The sequence below is a fragment of the Prionailurus viverrinus genome, chromosome C2 (genome assembly GCF_022837055.1).
Source record: "Prionailurus viverrinus isolate Anna chromosome C2, UM_Priviv_1.0, whole genome shotgun sequence".
NCBI classification, from domain to species: Eukaryota; Metazoa; Chordata; class Mammalia; order Carnivora; family Felidae; genus Prionailurus; species Prionailurus viverrinus.
This window is the reverse complement of record NC_062569.1, coordinates 5,591,257-5,606,578: the sequence shown is the minus strand read 5'-3', so window position 1 is coordinate 5,606,578 and position 15,322 is coordinate 5,591,257. Positions and strand designations below refer to the sequence as shown.

Here is a 15,322-nt window from a genome sequence, read left to right as displayed (position 1 = left end):
TGAAAACCACAGGGGGCCTCAAGTTTCATACAACTGACACAGGCACCAGGGAGAGCTGGTCTCCACCCCATGAAAGCCTCCACCCTGCCCAGGGCGCATCCTGCCTGGTCACCACATGGAAGAAAGGCCTTTCTGCCTCCCACCATCCCAGGGGCCACCGTGTCGGGGAGGCCGCCTGGTCCTTCCTCACAGCAGAGCCCCGCAGATGATGGCAGGGGGAGCCATCTGGCAAACTGACAGGGACACGGACAGAGGCTATCAACGCAGAATCCTCTTAACGTGAGGACAAGGACCTTCAGAAGCACATGTCCCACCAACATCAGATCGGGCCCTCGGACCTGTTTCAATTCCAAGAATCGTCTTTGGACCACAGAAAGCCCCAAAATCTCTCCTGAACTCTCTCACCATTTCCTTTGAACTTAAGTGGCACAGAAAGAGTAGCCTATCACCCTGACACATGCCCTGCCCTCCCAAGCTAATCTGAGAAGGCAAACTCACGCAGGGCAGAGCTGGGCCAGCCTCGGAGAAAAAAGCAAAGGGGCACCCAAGGACAGCACTGCAAAGGCTTCCAAGACTTTAAAGTTTATTTATTTTGAGAGAGAGAGAGAGAGAGAGAGAGAATGCCCCCACATACACACAATGAGGGAGAGGCAGAGAGAGAATCTCAAGCAGGCTCTGCACGGTCAGCGTGAAGCCCGATGCAGGGCTCGAACCCACGAACTGTGAGATCATGACCTGAGCTGAAATCAGATGCTTAACCAGCTGAGCCACCCAGGCGCCCCAAGACTTTATTTCCAAAAAGCTGGTGGCTGGAATACTTCTTTCTGATGACTCTGACAGTTCAGATCCTGATACAGATGGTCCCTGACTTATGACGGTTCAACTTAACGATTTTTCTACTTGATGAAGGGACGAAAGCCATGTGCATTTAATACAAACTGAACTTTGAATTGTGAATTTGGGTCTTTTTGCATGCTGGTGCTATGTGGGATGATCGTGTGGGGACCAGGGGGTGCAGCTCCTAGGGTCAGCAACCAGTCACGAGAGAGCCAGATCTTCTGTACCCACATGGCCATTCTGATGGTCGCTCTCCGTAGAGCTCAATAATTTGCATGAGATAATCAACACTGTGTTATCAAATAGGCCTTGTGTTGGATCATTCTGCCCAACCTTCAGCAAATGTAAGTGCTCTGAGCACAGTCAATGTAGGCTAGGCTAAGCTGTGATGTTCAGGAGGTTTCAGGCAGTAAATGCATTTCCACTCATGATATTTTCAATTTACGATGGGTTTATCATAACATTAACTCCTTCCTAAGTCAAGGTAGATCTGTATTTCACCTGTATGTACTTCCAAGCAAACAGTAAAACCAGTTAGGATGTCCTCTGATGTGGTATCGGCTCCCATCACCCCAGCTTCCAACGGGGGCAGGTGCCGCTTATGGGACAGACACAGGGGAACAGACAAAGAGCCTACACCCCTGGTGGAGATGCCAGGCTACCAAACAGCCCTGGAGCCGCCTCGTCCAGGAAGCTAACGAAGGTCTAGGTACTTGAAACCAATCTCAGTAAGGTTTTTCTCTTAACGGCAGCCCAGAGGATTTCAAGCCCATACACATGTGGAGTCTCTTCCTTAGAGGCCTAAGAACGGGCGTGCTGTGTCTTGTACATACGCATACACATGCTTGGCTTCCCTTTTGGGTCCCACCCAAACTCTGAAGTGACTCAAAGTCCACCTAAGTTGCCAGCCAGCTAGGCCCTGCCGGAGATGCCCACCTAGCTCAGCCAGCTGACGTCTCCAGACCTTCTTGCCCGCGGTTGTTCAGCCACGTCCAGCAGCTCATCAGCAGATGTCACCACAGATGACCAGCCTTCCTGGCCGCTCAGACATCCTCAGCAGTCCCTCCGCCTGCCTGCTCCTCCCTGTCCCCTCTCTAACGGGCCCCAGCTAAAGCCTTCCCTGCACTCTGAGTACCTGAAGCTCCCAGAAGAGACCCGAGGAGCTCCTCCTCGCCCACGTCCCCTGCTGAACCTTGCCCGGGGCCTGTTCCGATCTTGGAGCCCAGCTCCAAGAGGAGGTCCCTGCCACTCACAGCCTACACACATCCCACCTCCCTCCTCCCCCTTTCTTGCTTCTCCTTCTCTCTCTCACCCACAGCGATCTGACTTCGGCCCCTCGCTTCTGCAGACCTGCCAGAGACAAGGGCACCGCTGACCCCACACCACCACCTCTAACAGGACTCAGTCTACATGGCCTTCCCTGCTGGACTCAATGCGGGCAGGTGCCCTCAACCACATAACCCTGCTCTATCATCTTCCCGGCACTGACCACAACCTACGATGATCTTCTTTTTTAAAACTAATAAAACTTCAGTGCCACTTGGTTTCCTCATCCGTAAAATGAGAATAAAAATATCTATATCATGGAGCTGTTACAGAAACTAAGAATTAGGCGTCCCTGGGTGGCTCAGTCGGTTAAGCGTCTGACTCTTGGTTTCGGCTCAGGTCATGATCTCACAGTTCATGAGTTCAAGCCCCACACTAGTTCAAACTCCACACTGACAGCACGGAGCCTGCCTGGGATTCTTGCTCTCCCTCTCTCTCTGCCCACCCCTGCACCCCCCACGCGCTCTCTCGCTCTCTCTCAAAACAAATAAGCTTTAAAAATTTAAAAAAAAAACCCTAAGAATTAAAATATGTTCTATCGACAAGAGAACCAATGAACAGACTACAGTATATTCAGTCAACAGACAGCTACTCAGTAAGGGGGAAAAAAGAACTGAACAACACACAAAGCATAGATGAGTCTCTATTGAGGGAAAGAAGCCAGAACCAAAAGGGTGTATACTATATAATTCCACTCATGTGAAATTTTAGAACAGGAAGAACTGCTCTATCAGGAGGGGGCATAACTGGGAAGAGGCAGGAAGAAACTTTCTGAACTGATGGAAATGTTCTTCATCTATTTTTTTTTAAGTTTATTTATTTATTTTGAGAGACAGAGCACATGAGCGGGGGGGGGGGGGCAGAGAGAGAGGGAGAAAGAATCCCCAGTAGGCTCTGCACGGTCAGTGTGGAGCCTGATGTGGGGCTCGAACCCGTGAACTGTGGGATCACGACCTGAGCCGAAGTCACGAGTTGGACACTTAACTGACTGAGCCACCCAGGCTCCCAGCTATGTTATTTATCTTCATGGGGTGGCAGTTACACGGGCACCTACACTGGTCAAAACTCATCAAAGCAGTATGCTTCCATGGGCGGGCTCTGCTGTATGCAAATTTACCTCAGTACAAAAAACAAAAAAACAAGAACCACCAAAAAGAGTTAAGGCACGTGAGTGCCTAAACAGTGCCTGGCACGTGGTAGGTGGGCACTTACCAAACACTAGTTGTAGCATTTACTTGTTTATTGTTCTGCAAGGTGCACCCAGAATCAGACGCAGCTGCACCACAACAGGTCAATGATATCAGCCGAACAAAGGAGGGCCTTCTGCTGACCACCTCGGCCGGGCAGTGCCCCGCATTCCCTCTCCTAAAGCCTCTTCTCTTGATACGCCGTCCCCGGCATTCCCCCGGAAGGACCCTGCCTTCGTCCCCGGAAGGTCTCTCCTCACCAGATTCACCCCCCACCCCCACCCCAGGCTGGGGGGTCTGGGGCCCCCGTCGCCGTGTAACTGCCTCACTTGACGTTGACATCCATGTGTGGGCAAAACTCCAGGAGGAGGCCGTGCGTTGCCATGAAAGAGAGGGAGAGAAAACCCCCTCTGGGCCGAAGCTCACGGCTGGAAGTTTATAAAATACAAGAATGACGAAAAGGAAAATTTCCAGGATCTACCTTAAGTCAGCCGCTCCCGGTTTTGAGAGGGCCCGTTTTCAACTGCGAGAGCTGGGGATCGTGTTTTGTTCAAGAGGAGTTGCGACAAACCAGAGCAGGCTGCTCGGGGTGACGAAGAGGGGGAGGACAGCACAGAGGCACAGGGGTGGTGGGCGAACTCAGCTTCTGAAGTGTGACTTCAGTCATCTATCTGTACATAAGCTGGCTTATCTCAGAGGAAACGGCCAACCCACAGGAAGGGTTGGTTGATGAAGAAAGCGGAGACCTAATCACACGGCAATAATGAAAACAACAGGGAGGCGTCATCTTAGTGAAGTCACCGCTTGGGAGACACACATGCCACCGTCAAGTACGGAAGGGCTGTTACGTGCGAGATACAGGATCAAGAGGCAGAATTTAGCCCAGTTTATCTAACTGCTAACACGTATCGACCACCGGACCGTTCTTATGCATTTTGCTTGAACTACTAACTCGTACTAACTCAATGGAGTTCTACCAACCCAGTGAGCTAAGTACTGCCGTTATCCTTTTTAACGGGTGAGAATACTGAGAGAGGTTACCTGACCTACCCAGGAACCCCCCTCCTGCCAAACAGAGGAGGGGTTCAAATCCAGGCCATCCGCCCCCCCCCCCAGTTGACCCTCCTAACCTAAGGCTATCCTGCCTCCTTAACAATTTAACATTCCGAATTGCCTGGGGGTTAACTGGTTCCCTCAGAAGTTACTAAGCTCCCACCCCGGGGCACCTCGTTCAAAAGGAGGCCCTGTGCCTTGCTTGCAGCCGCTGGAGACTCAGAGGAAGGCACTCAGAGGAAGGCACTGCTGAATGAGAAGAATCTGGGGTGTGCAACTACATGGCCTCTGGGATCCCTTCCAGCTCTAAGATCCTACTGGCCCGTTTTAGAAAGTTCTGCCATCAGGTTATTAACAAAACCTAAGAGCTGGCTCCCACTCCAAAGGGTAATTCTGCCTCCTCTGACTCACACAGACAGAAATCCTTGGAGATGGTTCACAGCGGGACGGCAGCCCACAGCCTCTGTAGGAGAGAGCCAGGCCACAGGGGCTCTAGGAACCCTGGGCCCGAGCTCACGAGCTCACGTCCCTCACCTTGGCCTCCGCAGGCAGTGGTGTCCTGTCCTAAGGGCAAGAGGCTCCCGGCCCCCAGGTGTCTAGGGAGTAAGAGGTCGGGACTAAGAGATGGGACAGGGCAGTGCTTCAGAGCCCCCTTGAGTGTCCTGCACCCATAGGAAACGATCATATCGTGCACACATGTTAATGAAGCAGTTGTTCAAGGCAAGAGGCAAAATCCCTAGGGCTTAAGCCACCCCAGGCTCTGTCTAGAAGCTCCAGGGATGCTACCACCTCATAGCTGCAGGCCATTCAAGGTCCACCAGCTGGAACTCTGGGATAGGAGATAAGAAGAACGAGAAAAGAAAGGCAACATCCTCACTTTCCAAGCACCCCTCGCCTCCAGGAAGAGGACAGACGGAATTACGGACTAACGGGGAATAACTCCCCTTACCACCCTACCGCCAAACTCCAGCCCCCACCACGAAGAATGGAATTCGAGAAGCATCTCACCTTAGAAGAACTACACTGTCGGACATGAAGGCTCCAACAGTCACATCTGAAAATGAGAAGTTCACAGCATTCAAAAATGTGTTGAAGCCCATCCCACCCGCCCCCCGCCTAGGTCCACAGCCACGGGGGCCCAGCAATGAGGTCAGAGGCCCCTGACAGCCTTCCTCTGGGCCCTACAAGAATCTCATAAAAGTGAGAGCCACACTGTCCTGCATGGTTGCCCATCAGCAGGTGTGGCTTGTCGAGACCTTGAAACGTGGTCAGTCTGAACTGAGATGTGTAGGAAATGTAAAATACAGACCAATTTCAAAGACCTGGCGCAAAGAACATGAACTAGCTCAAGATTTTTTACATTGATTATCGGAATTAATTTCACCTATTTCTTTTCATCTTTTTTTTTTATATAATTCCCAGAATATTTTAAATATATATGTGGCTCATGTTATGTATCTTTTGGACACCAGTGAACTAGAGAGATGGGTATTTGGAACTAGAGGACCTGCAAAAAGCTCTAGGTTCTGTAGAACATGTGAATCATCTCTGCTCCACCCCTCACTCTGTGACCTCAGAGGTTCTCAGGGTGTCCTTGTCTGTAGTATGGACATAATTATCCCCAGTGTCTTCTTCAAAATCTGATGAGAGTTCATAACGTTTAAATCAGAAGACCTCTGTTAAATATTTATTAAACACAAAATTAGTTGTTAAATATGATAATTTTAAAATATTTAAGTACATGTTAAATATGTTAAATCATATAGTTACATCTGAAAATTCATGAAATACTTAGTGCACTACAAACCAACCTGCAAGTGTTAGCTGGTAATGTTTATTCTTGGATAACTTTAATTTAGGAAATATATACTCATCCAAGAACTCTCTGCCTTTCTTCCCCTCGAATACAGACTCCTTAGTCCTGGGATTCCCATTACCGTCTTACAGAGCCAAGCATCTGAATCCGAGAGAGCCTGAATCCCCACGTCTATACAATACTCTCATCAAGGAAAAAGAAACAGCAAACCCATGAATTGTTGTGCTGCTAAAATTTCTGTACTTGGGTGTGCTTGTTAATTTTGCTGTTTCCAATAGTCTTTTTGAGTTGACTAGATATTTGAAAATAAAAGAACCAGGGCAATTTGTCATTTCTTTTACAAAAAAGGCAAGAAATTCACACGGGTCACCAAGTGTGAACACACCTACTCACAGTGCGTGTGCAGAGCTGAAGGTATGTCCCCTCCCACCACGATGTGGTCTCTGGCCAGTCCCCTAAGTTCTCTGTGGCTCAGCATCCTTGTCAAGTGGAGGACACCCTGTCTCTACCTACCTGCTGCACTAACCATAAGATGTATATTACATGTGGGAGCATTTTGCGTATATTGAACTGCTAAACCAATGTAAGGTATTATTTTGAGGCGGCCACAAATTACCCCAAATGAGAACAACTGCCTTCTCCCACTTACAAAGACCCGTGAGTGTCCACAGGAACAAAAACTTCGACAATGACCCTTTCCTATTCCTTCCTCCTAGCTCAGGAAAGTCACAAGAAATGATCAAAACTGCTGCCCATAAGAAACTACAAGAGTCCGGTGGTGCCCTTGTACAGGATCGCACTGGATGTCAGAGATCCTTTGGAGGCGTTTTAAGTGGAAAGAAATACTTCCTGCAGATAGCAAGATGATCTATGGTTTCATGGAAATGTTTTCTGGATTCCATGATGGTTTTGGATTCTTTCAAATTTCCTTCCTTCCTTCCTTTCTTCCTTCCTTCCTTCCCTCCCTCTCTTCTTCCTTTCTTCCTCCCTCCCTCCCTCTCTCTCCTTCTTTCTTTTCTTTTCTTTTCTTTCTTTCTTTCTTTCTTTCTTTCTTTCTTTCTTTCTTTCTTTCCTTCTTTCTTTCTTTTTTCTTTCAGTAGGCTTCATGTTAGCATGGAGCCCAATACAGAGCCCAACACAGGGCTCAACTTCACGATCCTGAGGATCATGACCTGGGCTGAGCTCAACAGTGAGTCAGACGCTTAACCAACTGAGCCACCCAGGTGCCCCCTGGATTTTTTCTAATTCTTATCTCATTTCCTCACCTAACCACACTGCATCCCCTTCAAACACCAGAAGAACCATCATCCCACTGCCCAGTCAATTTTACCTAACTGGACCACATTTGGGATTGAGGTTGGAAATCATGCATTTTTATTCAATTAGCCTCAACCACCACAAGGCATTCATTAACCCTGAAGCCAAGGCAGGCAGCCTTGAAGGGTGAAGGTCTGTTCTGTCCATCAGGGAGAGGGCATGGTTTTCTTTTCTGCTTCAAATTTTTTTAATTTTCTTGCAGGGGCTGGGAGGTGGGGAAGGGATTGCTCAGCTCCTTTTTCCCTCTCAAGAGTAAGAAGCCTCTTACTACGGGTAATTATTGAGCAAAACATGAGTTTTTGCTAACATTTTTAAAGTGGACAGTGCTTTTAGAAAGAGCTGCTGCCACAGAAATCGCTGTTTTTTGTTCTCGTTTTTCTTTTGTTGTTTCCTTCGAAATCACTGTTGCAATCCACCCTTGTGGTGCTTAAACTCTTCAGCACAGATCATTCTAAAACCCCAAAATAAACGTCAACACCTTCAAATCAAACACTAGGCAAAGCATCCCATTCTACTGTGGGAATTTTCCTGATTCTAAATAGATGTGGCCACTGCTTACCAGACTGCAAATGACTCTACCTCAAGCATTTATGCTCGTTTATCTCATTTGCCTTTAAAGAAAAACAGCTTACCAGGATAGCCATTTCCATCCATATCAATGCCTCCTGATATGGACTGACCAAACATCCCCAGAACCGGACTTATCTTCTGCCCCGACAGTTTCTGAAACAGATAATAGGGAAATTGAGTCGCCGGACAGGAGCACAGTCATAAATAAGAACCCAGGACTGTTCTGTGCAGCTTCTGTAGGACACTTGGTCCTCAAACTGTGGAAACGGAAAACTGTAGTCCTAATTTGATCACAGAGTTCTTAGCGTGCAGTTGAAGACCACACACTCCTGTATTATTACTTGCCTTCGTCACATGTCATTGTTTAAAAATGTTTCCAAGCTCGGTGTTAATGAAAACTCCACCTAGACTGGTGTGTCATGTTTTCACCTGCCAAATGAAGTTCGAAACGGATGTTTACTTCCATTTCCAACAGAGGTTCTGTTTTGTTTCCACACAGGTAGAGCTGGCTGAAGTTTTTTTTTTTTCTTTAAATATTTATTTATTTTTGAGAGAGAGGCAGAGCACAAGCGGGGGAGGGACAGAGAGAGAGGGAGACACAGAGACGGAAGTAGGCCCCAGGCTCCAAGCTGTCAGCACAGAGCCCGACGTGGGGCTCAGACTCACAAACCATGAGATCGTGACCTGAGCCAAAGCCGGATGCTTAACCAAATGAGCCAGCCAGGCGCCCCAAGCTGGCTGGAGTTCTAAGAACGTGTTTTCCTTAGATCTCTCTACCCAAATATGTACCAAACATGGAACACCCCTCTGCTCATGTTAGTCTTTCCCTAAGTGGACAGGCCACTGGTGCATCTAGCTGGAAAAGATGGCCACAGGGAAACCGCCACTCAGTCAAGTTAACCAGAAGATCTACAGGCTCCTGAGCCTCACAGACAGGATGAAACAGTTCTAGCTAGTAAATCTGGAGCTCCATGGCCCTGAACCTTCCTACCACAAACGGTGGGAAATCCAAAACAGCAGAGGAAGCCACCCTCCTCCCTAAAAGGCGGCCCTGTGGAGTTCACAGCTCTACCGCCAAGGGGCATCTGTACTGTTACTCAGCTTAATGATGAGTAAACTTAAGTTAACTCAACTTATGTTCAACTTATGTTCACACAGGACTGCACTGGTTCAGGACCCTTTACGACACAACCAAACCCCTTCATTCGTTTGGGCGGCACAGTTCCTCAAAAGATATCACACTTCCTGAATCAGAAAAGTCCCATCCCCTGGGATCTGGTGTGTTCCTTCTTCCCTTTGTTTATACGGTCTCTTTTGGGAGGCTAACCTCCCAGGGCCCTCATTGTGGATGATAAGAAAAATGCTTTGTTTTCATGCCATACAGCAAAATCCCTATCAGAACCAGGTTTACAGATATCCAGGGGCTCTCTAAGGACTCTCTTTCCATATCCTTTTTCCTTATTGAGTCATCCTGCGGAGAAGTCATGAGAGTGGGGAGAGGGAGTTTCCATAGGATCCACAGACGGAGATGCCAGGGACCTTCCCCGACCCCTCCTGGGAGCCCATCGCTGCAAATAACCCTCCACTTGCCATCTTCAGTTAAGCCATCCAACAGAAAATACGTGAGCATCAATGTACAAATCACAACAGCATAGCACACACTGAAGAAATGTTTCTTGCTAACAGGCAGAGTTCCTCATCCCACACGACTCTGTCTAAACAAACATGTATGTGTGTCTCTTTCTCCAAAGCCACTTTTTGAAGGCCACCGTCTCAGCTCCGCAGCCCAAGCAGGCTAACAGCGGCTGGTCCCGGGTCTCCCCTTCTAAGCTATGTTGTGGCTGGGACGAGGGGGAAGAGTGAAGGGGTGGTCCATCTGGGGGTGGCGATGCAGGCTTAAGCTATCCCACAGACATCTGCAGGCCATTATGCCATAAAGCCAGGAAGATAAGTCTGCTCAGTGCTAATAACCCTAAATGAAAACCAGGAGCCTTGGAAAACCTCCGCTTGACCAGGTTTACGTGCAGTGTCCTTACTAGCAGGAGAAAGATCACACGGGCCGCCATGACATGCCCAGGGGACTCTCAAATTGAGAAAGGCACACAAGGATCTTAAAATCAACACTTTTCATGGTGAACTCAAGAAAGAGGAACAAGTTAAAGAGTAACGCGGACAAACTGCAGCCCTGATCTCACAATTTACCCGGCAGAAATAATACCAGTCTGGGCCAAAGAAAAGCAACTCCTTTGCCCAGAGCTGTTTCTGATTTCTTCCTCCGGTTCACCAGCACAATGCCTGCTCTGTCTGGACCCCAGCCCTGAAGAATATGTCGTTAAAGGATTTTTTTTTTCCTTTTAAATCAGTGACCTTATCATATACATATTAGCGGCTTAGAAAAGCATAAGCAGAGTTGTATCTTTCCTTTTTTTTTTTTTTTTAAAGTGCCCCAAACTACTTCTCTTTGTCAAAGCTAATGAGCCTGCCAGCCTGCTGACAAAGGCAGGATGGGTCCAGCTGCTTGCTGATCCCTGCTTCCGACTGAAGGCACTCCACGCTAACCACAAAATCTGTACTTCAGTTCTCTGTAGGGATTCCACCCAGCAACAAAACAAAACACTGGAGGAGGGAAGCAGGGGTCTCTGACAGGTTGCCTCTCCCTATGATTTGCTTCCAAGGTCCAGGAACAAGCTTCCAGGAGGATGCGTGGAAAGTGACCCCGGCAACTGCCCGAGGACACGGTTCCCTGGATGACTTTCTGCTCGTCACATCGGGAAGAAGGTCCCTACCTCAGACTACAGCAGCCCGCACCACACAGACGTGGCCGCCAACCCGTGCCCAAAGCTCTCTTCCTCCTGCCACATTGGCTGAGTCACCTATGAGCTTATTGCCACCATTGATTGCCATCATTTCTAGTGAAAAGATGGTGGTCCGGGTAAACCCATGCCCCTTGGAGTATGCATGCCTCACAAGCAAAATAAGTTTCCTTACTTCTAAGTTTTCCAAGTGAGCTTCCCTGACTGTTCCTTCCTCCAGTGTGGAGTTGAGGGCGTGGTTACAATAAAAGGTTTGGGAGTCAGACTGGCAAAGTCTCAGTGGCCACACTGCCATTTACTAGCCGGAGACCCTAGACAAGCAAAGTCACCTCCCTGGGCTGGACCCCTCATAAAGAAAAAGTGGAAAATAAAGATACCATCTCACGGGACTACGACAAGGACTAAAGAAAAGAATAGGGCAGAGTGGTCCCTCCTCTCTGCGCTCCGTGTCTGCTGCTATGGGAGCCACCGAGCTGGGCCGGCCCCAGCAGAGAGGGTGCTGGAAGCTGGTGACGAATCAACCCTCAGCCCTTAATCAGCTCACTTGTATCTCCTGCAAGAAGAGCAATCATGAGTGCATGGACTGAACTTACACTTGGGCACTGCCTCTTAAAATCAACTTGTAAAGTCTCTTTCTTACCTTCATGTACTTTAGTGCATGAACAGGCTTTGACGCTTTACTAACACCTCACTTGTAGAACATTTTAAGAGAACGTGACTCCGTTAAAAGTTCTGTTTCCTTAGCGATAATCAAGATACGAGGCAAGCTTCTTCATGATGGGAAATAGAAGCAGGAGTAGGAAGCGGTGAGCACATAAAAAGCGCTCAATAGATCAATATTTGCTGATGGGAAATTTCTCGACTTGTGCTCAGTCCCTTTCTGTCACTGACCCACTCCCTGAGAGAATAACACAGGCCTGTGCCAACTCTAGACACAGACATCCACAAATACCCTGACGATGCTTCTGTCCAAAGAGTGACTTCCTTTTTTCCCATGTGCTGGGCTTAACACCATCAGCAAGATTGAACACCCAGCTGATATGGCAAAAAACCAGAACTCAAACCACTTCCACATTCCCAAGTCTGGCGCCCAAGGCCAGAGCTTTGACCAGCTCATTTCAGTGCCGTTACAACCATCAGCCCCGTGAAAGCTTTCAAGCCTCCTCTTCTGTGGACCACTGTCTCTCTACATTATATTTTACAATTCAGGGTGCCTGGGTGGCTCAGGCGGTTAAGCGTCCAACTTCGGCTCAGGTCATGATCTCATGGTTCATGGGTTCGAGCCCCGCGTCAGGCTCTGCTGACAGCTCGGAACCTGGAGCCTGCCTCAGATTCTGTGTCTCCCTCTCTCTGCCCCTCCCCCACTCACCCTCTGTCTCTGTCTCTCTCTCTCTCAAAAATAAATAAACATTAAAAAAATTTCTGTTTTGGGGATGCCTGGGTGGCTCAGTCAGTTAAGTGTCTGACTCTTGGTTTCATTCGGTTCAGGTCATGATCTCGCGATTTTGTGAGTTTGAGCTCCAAATCAGGCTCTGAGCTGATGGTGTGGAGCCTGCTTGGGATTCTCTCTCTCTCTCTCTCTCTCTCTCTGTCTCTCTCTCTGTCTCTCTCTCTGCCCCTACCCCGATCATGCTGTCTCTGTCTCTCTCAATAAATAAACTTTTAAAAAGTTTATATTTGGGGCGCCTGGGTGGCGCAGTCGGTTAAGCGTTCGACTTCAACCAGGTCACGATCTCGCGGTCCGTGAGTTCGAGCCCTGTGTCGGGCTCTGGGCTGATGGCTCGGAGCCTGGAGCCTGTTTCCGATTCTGTGTCTCCCTCTCTCTCTGCCCCTCGCCCGTTCATGCTCTGTATCTCTCTGTCCCAAAAATAAATAAACGTTGAAAAAAAAATTAAAAAAAAAAGTTTATATTTTATATCGTATTCCTTTGGCTTGCACCGATAAAGGAGCCACGAAAAAAAAGCGAGCCTCTTCCTCATCTTCAATAAATAACTCCAACTGGGGGTAAGAATTTGGATGTAATCTTTCACACAGGCAGAATGCATCCCCGAATGTGAGCAAACTCGGGAGTCTCTGAAGAGGTTTTTGAGTTTTAATAAGCAATACCAATTGTTTCTCTCTTTCACTGGAGGGTGAGAAGGTTGAAGGTAGGAACCGTGTTGCGTTTTCCTCCATACCCCGGGGTGTGGTATGGACTACAGGTTCCCTATGTGTTTGTCAGATGAAGGTATGAACAGTTAGCATGTTATTCTCACAGCAATTACCATTGAGTACTGAGGGACGATCCCACTAGCATCGCCGTGATAGATGTAGACGGCCCCCGAGAAGTCATCCTCCTTGGGTGCACCAATGGCCACATCTGAGGGGAGAAAAACAGCCATGGGTTAGAAAGCCACGTGGAGTACTGTAAGGACAGTTCTCCTCATTCCTGCCCTCACGTGGGTCCCTCTGTACCAGAAATTTCTTGGTTGTTGGTTGCTCAGACATTAAAGTAGACCCACAGTTGCTTAGCAGGAAAAAACACAAAAAAAAGTAGGAAGAAAATCATCAAAACTGAGAAGGGTTTAGTTCCAGAAAAGTTCCGACCTCATCCTTTCATAAAAAAAAATCACGGACCCATCCAATAAAAAAAAAAAATGCAAATATAAACCACCCACCCAAATTTCTGTCAGACAGGGGACTTCCATAGACTATGGTTATTGCATAACTGAGACAGTCAACTGTTCCTGGAGAAGGGACTTGCACAAAATGGCATTCACTTCCCCCCCAAAAAAAGAAAAAGAAAGAAAAAAAAAATCAACGCTACCCTCACAAACTGACAACCCCTGGAACAAAGCCTAGATCTTCCTGACTTTCTTCCGTTTGCTTCTAACAAAAGTCATGTGTTTGCAGAAGCGAGGTCAAGGGTGAGGGGCACGCGCCCACAGGACCTCAAGCCGAGGTCCTCTCTGGCCGGGGCATGAGGGGTATCAAAGGAGCCTGGTTGTCTGGCCTGAGGCAAGAGCTGCCCCCCCACTTCCGCCTCAGCGTCTGCCTAGCGAGGCGGCTCCCCCACGTCCCGACGTCTGCCTACTGCATACACAGTAAGCAGAGGCACCGGACAGACCAGAGAGAGAAGCCACGAGACCGTGAAGGAATCCGCAGTCCAGACAGAGAGGACATCAGTACACACAGCCCGACCCTCCCGGCACGGACGCATTCAAATCCGTCCCCTCGCTGTCGCTCTCGGGGCTGAGAAGGTCTAACTCCCTCCTCGCTCAGCAACATGGCAGAGCCTCGGACACAAGAAAGGTTGGTGGCAGGAGGGCGCGCGTTCAAACTTGTCTGCGACAAGCCAAAGCACGGTGGGCTCAGAGCCCAGCCCCGAGTGTCCGCGCGGAGACCATCTTCTCCAAAGGGCACCCCCTCCCCACAGGGGCCTCCCAAGAGGGGCAGGTGGGCCCAGGAGCACGCCTTGCCGGGGCGAAGCCAGAGGGCAGGTGTGAGCTCACTGACCCGGGAAGCCATCGTCATCAAGGTCGCCCAGGCTGGCGATGCTCTCCCCAAAGTGTGCGTTGTAGGTGCCATCGCCGCTGAGGGCCAGCTGCTCCTCGAGGGCTCCCTGGGAAACAGAACGGAGGACAAAATGGAAAACACAAACAAAAACAGAACCAAAACAAAGAAAAAACACAACAAGACCAGAGCTTCAAACGCCACCCCCAAAGCACTCCCATCGGCGGGAAACACCCGGGGTATAATCACGGGCACCCGAACTTCTCTCTCCTCGTGGCAAAAGGAGTCCCTTTCACCTGTGCAGCCAGAGGGTCTCCCACAGCCTGATGCCTTTTAGAGGGAAGGGGACGGTCATGTTGGCCGATGACTCCACCTCCCCCTTGTCCTGACACTCTATAAAGCTGCCTGCCTACCTACACACCTGTCCCTACGGCATCCTCTAGCTGCCCTTACCTTTCCTCCCCAAAGTTGTTCGACACGGGCAAGCGCATCTCTACTTTTTGTCTCCTGCGCCTTTCGGTGCAAGTTTACAGAGCTGCTTTGCAAGGTGCGTGTGTTAGTCATCTTGACCGTCATGATTCAGAAAATCCAACACCCAGTAGGGCTTGGTCAGGGGGTGGGGGGTGCACACAGCCGGGCCCATCAGCACGTGTGGCTCAGATTTGGATTTCCTGAGCGAACACCCACCGCCAGAGGGAGGGAGTCAACGGTGCCCGGTGGCGACAAAAGCCACCTGAGGACACACGCTCTGCCTCCAAATCACTGACGTGTCAGTATCAGAGTACTAACACGCAATCTGATATCTTGAGGCGGAAGAACTTCGAAACCTGCCCCAGGGCAGAGGTACTCTGGACCCACTGCACACCCTCAAGCCAGCCCAGGGAGTATCTGGCTTCACATCACACCTTCTG

General features: G+C 49.2%; 1 protein-coding gene across 5 annotated transcripts in view; it reads right to left on the bottom strand.

The window, feature by feature from the left end:
- ITGA9 (integrin subunit alpha 9) overlaps positions 1–15,322 on the bottom strand; it is a 368,133-nt gene that overhangs the window by 292,198 nt on the left and 60,613 nt on the right. For all 5 annotated transcript variants that reach the window (XR_007155622.1, XR_007155623.1, XM_047875114.1 and 2 more), the window contains exons 10-13: positions 14,415–14,520; positions 13,184–13,278; positions 8,169–8,259; positions 5,412–5,457 (exon numbers count right to left, since the gene is read on the bottom strand). Coding sequence is in view for 3 of the 5 variants with exons in the window: in XM_047875114.1 (XP_047731070.1) it covers positions 5,412–5,457; positions 8,169–8,259; positions 13,184–13,278; positions 14,415–14,520 (338 nt within the window). In the remaining 2 variants the exon portion in view is untranslated. The remainder of the gene's footprint in view (positions 1–5,411; positions 5,458–8,168; positions 8,260–13,183; positions 13,279–14,414; positions 14,521–15,322) is intronic.